The following is a 9,905-nucleotide window of genomic DNA, read 5'->3' as shown; positions in this document are numbered from 1 at the left end:
CCCCTGTTCTTTTGCCTTCCCTCAGATAATCATGTCCTCAAGTGTAACCAAGAACTAAGCAACACCTCGCTTACTGAAGCATCTCCCACAGAACTGAAGGGTTCCTCTAAGAAACACTTAAAAATCCAAAGCGGAGGAGAACCAACTGATCTCTCCATGCCCCCAAATGAATCCCTGTCCCATCAAAGACCCTCCCCAGATCTGTTCCCAACAAAGCACCCAAGAGCATCCAAGCCCGGAACAACTCCTTCCACCACAGGCTCCCATCCAGAAGGCAAGTCTAGGGCAAAGAGAGATACTCTGCGCACCACTGGCAGCCAAGCAGGCTTGTCTGACCCTCCCACCACAGCTGGCTTTGCCATACGATCTGATGTTTCCAACCGTTCCTCCCCCTTGTGCTCCCTGATTTTTCCCCAAGACTATATATGACATGGAACCACATTTTGCATGATGGTTTGCTGGGGATTTCCTGTATTTTTTAAAACCTGAGTACCTTTTCTTACTTTCAGTCTGGAAGCACTCGTGGTTGCTTCTTCTCAAGCTTGCGCCTCCTCCTCTGCCCAAAACCAAGTACACCAAGTGCAGCCTGATGCTTGTTTCAGGGAGGGGAGAGGTAGAAATCTCACCCGAGTCACCCACTTTCAGTTAAAAGAGAGCGGCAACACTTTGAATAACAGCATCCCTTTATTTGGTGACACCATTACAAAAACTGATTACATTAGCAACCAAAAAAAAAAAAAAAACCCCAAGAGAAAAAAAAAAGAAGTGTTTACTTGAGGTTGAAGTCAGAGGCAGCTAATCCCAAAAATGTAATTAAGTATAACAGTGTACAACATCAGTATTAAAATGTTATATCCCACTGGTGACTTTACCATGTTGGAGTTTTCTGAACAAGTTTTATTCAGCAAAACAAGATAAAAGATTATGTGTTTACTGTCTCTCCAGGAATGTAAAGGTCTAATTATCCAAACAGGTTTGTTTTTATTATAAAACTAAACTCTGGAGGTGTCTACAGAGTTGGGTTTTTTCTTTAAATCAGTAGTCTAACAAGGATTAGAAAAGACAAAACTCTGTTCAGTGCTTCTGACAAAGTAGAAAGGGTGAAAACATAAATAAGGCTTTAATTTGGCAAAATATAATACAATGCCTTCTGCTATCCTCAAATTAACGATTCCCCCGTGACTTCATTCTGCAAAAGAAACACAAAACACCACGTCAGCCGAGCAGTTTCCAAAGGGCAGCGTACAAGCAAATCTGTGCCTTGCCAGCACTTCAGCGGCTCACGCCAGCCACTTCGTTAGCACCTGCCCTTGATGAAGCCCACAGGATCAAACCAGGGTGGTGGCGATCAAGCCAGAACAGCCTCCCAGAGCAGAGGCCAAGGTGCAGGTAGCACCTTCCCCCCATGTGCACCAGGCTCATCCTATGAGACCAGGTTTACCCCACTGTGAACATCTTGTCACCAGCCTTTAAGACCAGCTCTGCTGCCCACGCTGTATTACGGAGGCAGGAGCAGGAAAAAAAAAAACAAAACCCACACCTAAATTAGGAAGCAAAAAACCACTTCCCCATGCTCAGTAGACAAGAGGGAGTTCTGACACTCCTTGCAGCAGCTCGTTCAGTGCCAAGGCTTCGCTGCCTCCCAAACCGAACAGTTCACAACCCGCCTTCAGACCCAGCTCACAGCACATTAGCAGAGGCTCACAAGCTGCATCAGCTTCCTGAGAAAGTTTAAGCGTCTCGACTTTATCCAACCATTAGCTAACTTTCGGTTATTTAAGAAGTTTACCAGCATGATGCAGTCAACCATAAAGGCCCAGGTTTCCAAGCTGGCTCTATATGAAAATAGAGAGTCTTGTTTGTGTCTATAATTGGATGAAGAGTTCATGCCAGACCGATGCTTCCGATGCTCATATCCCCGTGACCACAGCAAGCCACTGCTATTAACTCACTGAAAGCCCTGTGGGTTACTTTATATCCTCCATCCCAAATCAATCGGAACATGGAAGTGCAGACATTTTTCTTGTGCAGCTGGGATGAAGGAAACAAGGCACAGGCACAACAAAACCTTGGCAACCTGCTACATGAAGTAGCAGGTAGTGGAAGGGAGGGATAAAAGAGTTACATGCCTAGAGAGGGACGCAGGGGTGTGAGATTAGTCCCAGCTCACTGAGATACGTATCCAGGGAGGAACAACTTGGTTACCTACTAACAGCTTTTGATGATTTGCACCTAGAAAGTCTCAGATTTTGACATCTGACTTCTTAAATCTGAACAGGGTCCCACCATCAGACCAGTGTTCTTCCTGACAGCCACCCCACCGGTTCAACTAGACTGCCACCAGCTGTACCTACCTACTAGCTGGTAGTGTTCTCGTCCCTTTGACAGCATTTGGCTTACTGACACAAGCAGCTTCTTGAGATGACCTACATCCTGGTTAAGATTCACTGCCACATTTAGTCTTTCATCAGTCAATTCCTGGAAGAGGAAAAAAAAAATCATTAAAAACTCATTTACAATCTCATTACCAAGAAAGCCTAGAATTAGATCTTCCCTATAAAATTACAACTCCTTGCACAGATGGGAACATCTCTTGTAAGTCAGAGGGTTATGGCCACATTTAAAGAGAACACGGTTCAAAGTCATAAAGCTATTTCCTGTTCCAGTGAATTACCTGCACACACCGAATGCCAGCGAGAGCATCACGGAGCTCTGGCTCCCACCCTGCCTGCCCAGGACTCCACTTACTCACTGCTTCCAGGAACTGTGCTTGTAACCACAGCTGATCCAGCCTCAGAAGTTACTACCCCACAGGCCTGGCTGAAAACCCCATGCAGATGAAAGCATATGGTTTAAAACACAGGCTGCTAAACACAGGGATGGCTTCTGATCCCCTCAGCTGTAACAACAAGGCTCCTGGACCACCAAGGACTTGGTCTGTAAGAGGATCTGCGGGGTGGTGTCCTCAGCTATATGTAATGGCCAATCCAGCTGTAAAACCACTTGAAAGAGCTGGCTGGAGAAACACACCTTTCCCCACCCACACCACAGCACCAGCGCTCCTCTCCAGGCTCAGGACATGGGCTGCTGCCCAGCAGCTGCCCTACTGGTTCATCCTCTGCTCCGAGCCCCTGAGAAATTCCTGCTTGCCAGTGACACCCACACTTGGATGAGGACTTCACAAAGCAGTCTGAGCACCAGTTAACATGGAGAAAAGGAAAAAAAGCTACCAAGAGATAGAAAACTGGTTTCTTGTGCTGAAATGAAAATGCTGAGCTTGCTTTTTTAAAACAAGTGCTGCTTTTCTTTTTTTTTTTTTTTTTTTTTTTAAGGCGTTCAACAGTTTATTAATAGGGAAGTGTCACAACTCAAAATGGACTCTTCCCCTCTTGCCTGTCCCCCTCTCCAAAGTCAGTCTTGCTAAGCTAACAGTGATATACCACCTGTTTTATTACCTTTATTGATTAGCTCCTTCAGAGACACAGAAAGAACTCCACCTCTAACATGCACGTTTACTACTTCTTATTCAGCTCATAATATGGACACGCAGATAACCTGCAGGACAGCTTTCCTTCGCAATTTAACAGCTAAAAATAAACAACTCTGCCCTGGTGTCAGTGATACAGAAGTACGCAGCTCTCAACATGAGCACAGAGGTGCTCACAAGCACTCAGCATCAGCCAACACCACTCCAACTGAAAGCAGCTTTACTAACAGAATGAGACTGATGCATAATGCTGTTGCAAATCTCTCCCCAGAGTTTCAGAGAAATCAGAGCGAGTTCAGAGAGGGCCACTTTCCCAGCTCCCATTTGGCTGGAAATGCCGCTAGACTAGCTGTAACGCAGGGCGGGAAGTAAATCAAACTCAACCACCTGCACCATTATAGACACTACTCCAGGCTCAGGCAAGAGAACAAAGCAATATATTGCAAAGCTTTTACTTGATGCAACTGGTAAACATTTCTCTATTGTAAAAAAAAAAAAAAAAAAAAAAAAAAATCATCGGGAATCCATAATAGGGTAGCCTTAACCTGTTTTACCCTTATTAAAGTAGAAAATCAGGTCTGTCAAGACTGAGACTTCACTTAGCAGTCTCGTGCAGATTGATGAAAGTGCAGAGGCAAATGCAATTAGCATCCCAGCAAATGAATGAATTGCAGCACTAATAGTACTGGGTATGAAAGTGCACGTGCATTAGCATGGAAACCATCACAAGCAGTGAAGGAGCCTTTCAATTCGCTCTCCGTTCATCTCTGGGAACGGCTCTACTCTTCCCCTACTTGCTTCCTCTCCCTTCTGTTCTGTGACTTCACTGATCTCAGGAGATATTTACCCACAAACATCCCCAACCCTCTGGGGCCAATCCTGACCAGGTCCCGATGGACTCGGGCTGAGCACAGCCATACTGCAGCTTCTGCCAACCCAGGAGTGCAAGGCTGCCCTTATGCAGTCACTGCTGTGCCCCAGCCCCATGCTCTCTGTGACTCAGGGGAAAGCATGTCCTTGGTGTATGGGGATGAAGAGAGAAAGACGATGGTAGTAGTGAACCCCCTGCGATCACAGAGCTGGTGCTGAACTGACAGATTCCCCTCCACCGTGCTTTACACACACGGTATTTCCAGTTTTCAGTGATGGAGTGTTTTATATTGAGATCTGGGGGGGAAAGCACATTAGATTTCATAAGCCTCAAAATAAGTATACCGCCTAAGCCAGCTGCTGAATATAAATGACTTCCTTAAAGCATACTAAAAGGCGCCCTTTAGTCATCATCTAGTCCTATAAGTGACAAGGAAGCTGATTAGAAAAACCAAATGGTCTATTTTTAAATAGAAAGAAAAGGAAAGAAAACACACAGAATGTGTTTGAGGGTTTAGGCGAGCATCATTTCTCAATTTTGTGGGTTGAGTTCCAGTCCCCAGAAGGAACAAATATGCTCATTTTCAAGCACGTGTTTTCAGGTCCTTCTTAAAAAAGGAAAGAGAGAGACTGTTGCTAGGTGGAAGTGGCTGGAAGACTTTCTTTTTTAATCCGAAAGCTATTTTAAGCTGCGTTTTTAGGCTTCTGGGGAGAGGTTTGTGGGGTTTTTTTCTCCCTAAAAAAAATGCAGTAAGAAGAGCTTGGGGAAGAAGATAAAGAAAATATTCTAATTTCAGCCTCTGCCAATGGCTACCTGTCAAGAGCACTGTTTAGACAATTTACATATTTTTACTAATGAAGGCTTAATTACAGGTTTATTATGACTGTTTTTCCACACCCCTCTTTAGAATAAAGTGATGGATATTCTGGAGGAAACCTGGTTAGGGTTCCACAGCGTGCCCACGCAGCTACAACAGAACAACGCATGATCCAGAGGGATTATGCAAGTTAAGGCTAAAACGATTAAACCTAACTAGCATACTTGGGCCACCACAGGGCACATTTAATGACACCCAGCGCAGGAGGTCTCACCAGTGTCACCAGCCACAAAATGCCACAGCTGATGGCATTGCTTAGGTAAGGTGTAGCAGAGAGCAAGCAGTTTGGCACTGGTTTGAGAAGAGCTTTTCTTCTCCTGCCTGCTGCGGAGACATAGAGCACCCAATTGTCACCATCACAGCTGGCTTCTTGCTGGGAACACAGGAGAGGGCTCACCAGACCTACCATCACTCCCTGGCAACCAGCTCACAGGGGTGGGACATCCACAGTCTCACTGCATCTCCGGCTCAGACAGGATGAGCCCACAACTCAAGTGTGATTAGTCGTGGATGCTGACTGACTCTGGAAAAGCCATTCCATTTCTGCTAATGACTACAAAGACAAAGGCTTTTTGGCAGTGCTCCTCAGAAGACTCAACATGAATTATTTGTCCTATCAGCAAGTGCTCTGCTTCAACAAGAGTGTTTCCTTCCACTCTATCACAGGTAGTGAGTTCCGCTGACCCCATTTAGCTGTGTACAGTGTGCTGGGAAAGCATCTGCTTTAGCCTTTCCCTTCCCAACCGCCTTCTGGAAAGCTGACCTGACACTATTTTGAAGCTGGTGTGAAAGCTCTCGTTTCCAGAGATGGAGAAGTCCAGTTACAAAGCCACAAATCAACTGCTTGTACAGGTGGTGTGTTTTTAGGGGAGCACTCCGAGTACCAGCTACACAAGCAGTTCTGCAATCATCCGTGCTAAGAGTAACCCACAGGCTCAGGTGAGTTACCTGTAAGTGTGAAAACAGGCCACCCCAGACAGAGTCCGCACAATTCCAGACTGTGCAATTGCAATGCCATTACTGGAGAACACAAAAACACCATCGGTCTGGAGAGTTGCCCATCCACAGCACAAGGCAGTGCTCAAGCCTGTAGCTTACTGAAGCACAGCCTCGCAAGAATTTGCTGCTGGACCACCTCAAGGTCAGCACAAACTCCCAGGAGCCAGGACTAGGCTGAAGTTGAATTCTGACACCTACCAGTGTCTAAGGACAGGCTCTGGCCCACAGCTGCAGAGGACCAGAAGGGTCAACGTTCTGGCAAAAGACATTCTCTGCCACGGTGTCACAGGGCACACAAGACTGCCTTCTTTGGAGTTACAGATGGCAGCAAGCACCAACCCAAAAGTTAGTATTTTAAGCTCATTTAGTTATCAGCAGATTTATTTTTAGCTTCCCTTCAAGAAGGGACAAGGCTGGGATCTTCCCACTTTTGCCCAAACCAACAACCCATCAGAAGCACAGATCTCCTGTCCAGAATCTCTCCCCTTCTTCCTCCTTGCAAATTTGAGCCATGGGAAAGAGGTCACAATCCAGATGACAGCAAAAGTCCCAATGCAACCGTGGGATCCAGCTGCAGGACACCACCCCAACAAGCTGTAGGACAGGAAATCTCATCAAGCCTTAATTTACCATCAGCAGCACATAACCTGTTTCTTTGCTGGACCTCGCTTCCGTAAGATCATACTTTGTATGATATTTGCATTGCCCTTGAGTGTGGGCTCAAAAGAAACACTCACCGACTCTGTGCAAACATCGCTGTTTTCAATAACATTGGCATCCCCAACAACTTTTCCAATTTCTCTCTCAAGAGATGCCAAAGACTCCTGGGCCTGTAGGGAAAGAAAAAAAAACAACAAACCAAAACAAAACACAAAACAGGAGAGAGACAACAACTAGCAAAGGCTGAGAAGCAAACCCCCACTTCTCCAAGAGCACTAGACACACAGAAATCACTGTTCAGGAGGAAATCTGTTTTATGCCAGATTTGCTCAGGGGACCAACACATGTGCCAAGACTGACATGTCTCCTTACAATTAGTATGTTGCACATCAGCCCACTTACATTTGAGAGCAATTCTACAGGGAAGCTTTAATAGTCTCACGTAAGGTTATTACATAAAAATTGTGCCGCAAATTTTTTTGTGCAAGAGGTTTTTTTTTGTAGCAAGTGCGGGCAGGTCTCCAAAAACCTGATCATAGATCCACATTTATACAGATTATACCATGAACCACAGACACCTGCACAGCTCACTTCGTATGTCAACATCCAACAATCGTCCTAAGCAAAATGTTTTAACCACCTTCTTATTACAGCAGGTCTCCTTTAGCTTCTCACCTCCTGGCAGTGCTTTTCCATGTGTCCCTGTCCCAAGACAAGCCTTGCCCCACCAACAGCTCTCCCCACTCCAGCGCTGCAAAAACACAGCCCCATATCCTTACTATGCATCTACCACGGAAGGAAAAAGGCATTATACAGTCTGGAGCCAGAGCTCAGCTGCTCTACAGGCTATTCTTGTCTCCATTTATCAGTTCTCCTGTGAGAGGTCCGTTTCTAGGTTGACGGACAGCACTGGGACCTCTCATGCGTAAAGACTGCCCACTCCAATCCATCTTGCCAGAGAGGCCATTGAGGAAGAGCAGAGGTAACCCACCTGCTTGTCTCATCAGGCTTGCACAGAGCTAACTCTAAAGATTCGCAGTGTCCTAGGTTATAGCCTATTTGTAACCAAGTGCAAACGGGCAGATGGCTTGTAAACCAACTTGTAACCCACTGCCATTTGAGACTGGATTTAAAAGCTTCAGGCTGTGGTGTGGGCTCTTTGTTAGGCTGGGTTTCTTTAAATAAAGAGTTATTTGTCAATCCCAAATCACCACTTATTCCCACTGGCGTAAGATTATCATGAACAAGAGACTCTTTCAAGAAGGCTAATTAAGTAGAGCTGTTAGTTGCATTTTTATCATTTCAACAGACATGCAGATAGCTTGCATGAGCTACTCCTGCAGCCCCAGTCACCCAGGGAACCAGCAAGTGGAGTAAGCCACCCCACCAAGAAGGCAGTCTCCTCAAGCCACTCAAATCAGCACATTTTCCAGGACTGCAAAACTACAGATCTTGAGGGTTTCAATTACACTTAGATCTGTAACCGTTAAGGGTCTCTGCTTACCTTGGGCAGGTCACCAGCTACCTTCTGTCTCTCATTCTGATCAACTTTGAGTTTCGATAATGTTTCATTTAGCTGTGTTTTCAGCTGCAAAACAGTAACAAAGAAAATCAGTTTCCTTCACACATAGATGGATTTCATCTGTCTGTCCCACAGATTAACCCAGTGCACACTGACTGCAAATGGACTAAGATTACTAACAATTATTGCACAGACCGGATTAGTCAACATGTATGATGAGATTTACAATGACAGTCAAGGAAAAGAGACTCCATCTGTAAAGATAAACGTAAAGAAAGGAAACTACAGAAGAAGAGACATGGCTGGCATCAGCTTCGTTACACACTGTTTCAACTTCTAAACTCCATCGCCAGTAGGAATATTAGCAGTACTAACAGTACATCAGCCTCTCCAGCACTCTTACACAAAAGTCAGCCCAGACTCCAGCTTAATTCATAGCAAATATGCAAAAACGTAGAGTCATCTTCCTAATTCAGGCAAAACAGTCACTTTACTGATGAATAAACTAAAAAGCTCTACTTGTCATCTTCATAAAGAACCACTTACTACAACTATGTTGACTTAACCAGTCTGTTAATGTCACATCGAGGCATGAATCACTGACAAGGGTATATTAAGCTGTCAATTGTGTTTAGATTCAATCCAAAAAAAGTGAAACTATTTCAGTCAAGAGGGATGAATACTTCGTACTAGCTGCCCTTAAACTACAGCCTTCCAAAGGATATAAACATTTTTTAAAGAATATTTCCATTGCTCTTCAACGCAGCACACAGAACCAGTCACAGCACTTAAGGCTTGAGCCTCAAACAGGAGCGCTAACAAGAAGCTCGAGTGCCAATTTGGTTGGATTTGTGCCTCTGAAGTGCAGTGTGCTAATGTTCACTATTTCTGCTGTCAGTCTTCTTGGGAGCCAGCAGGGGATTAAAGAAGTGAACAATAGCCTACTCAGAGCCCTGAATTCTCACCGATTCCAAACCTTTGCACTGTATTTGTCTCACCCCTGGAAAGTTTCCTCCTTTGGAGCACCTGGGCTGATGGATGCTAGTTTTCTACATTTTGGGGAAGCACTGTTGAGCTCCTCTGCAGTTTCAGCTTCTCACCTTGCTCACCTTATAAATTAGTAGGAAACATCCTGAAATCCCATCGCTTCCACTCCTCAACCTCCTGCCTACAGCAAAAAAACCCACCCTCATATACACTGGACAGCATTCCTGAGCCATTTTCGTGAAGGTAGTTGTTTACCACCTCCTCATGCTCCTACCAGCACAGCATCACCAGATTGCAGAGTCAAGCTGCCCTAGCAGGGAGCTCAGCCTTTCAAGCTGCTGTTGTTACAGACATAATGGATTGTTGCCTCTTATATTCAAGAGGTTGGCGTTTACTGATTAACTCTAAGATATGCATTCAATTCCCATTTCCCTTGCTTTCAAAAGGAGAGGCTTTGGTTGCTGAGGCAGGATGCTAATCAATGCTGTACTAGACTTGCCAA

At 45.2% G+C, this 9,905-nt stretch overlaps 1 protein-coding gene across 15 annotated transcripts in view; it reads right to left on the bottom strand.

Annotated features, from left to right (window-relative positions):
• Positions 1 to 676: 676 nt before the first annotated feature.
• KTN1 (kinectin 1) overlaps positions 677 to 9,905 on the bottom strand; it is a 77,996-nt gene continuing 68,767 nt past the window's right edge. For 14 of the 15 annotated variants that reach the window (XM_056346145.1, XM_056346149.1, XM_056346148.1 and 11 more), the window contains 4 exons: positions 8,399 to 8,482; positions 6,972 to 7,064; positions 2,355 to 2,478; positions 677 to 1,189 (listed from right to left, as the gene is read on the bottom strand). In XM_056346145.1, the coding sequence (XP_056202120.1) occupies positions 1,185 to 1,189; positions 2,355 to 2,478; positions 6,972 to 7,064; positions 8,399 to 8,482 (306 nt within the window). In that variant the 3' untranslated portion in view covers positions 677 to 1,184. Of the gene's footprint in view, positions 1,190 to 2,354; positions 2,479 to 6,971; positions 7,065 to 8,398; positions 8,483 to 9,905 lie in introns of those variants that run through there. The other variant, XR_008822994.1, reaches the window with a different exon arrangement.

The sequence above is a fragment of the Falco biarmicus genome, chromosome 7 (genome assembly GCF_023638135.1).
Source record: "Falco biarmicus isolate bFalBia1 chromosome 7, bFalBia1.pri, whole genome shotgun sequence".
Lineage (NCBI taxonomy): Eukaryota > Metazoa > Chordata > Aves > Falconiformes > Falconidae > Falco > Falco biarmicus.
This window is presented reverse-complemented; position numbering and strand designations above follow the sequence as displayed.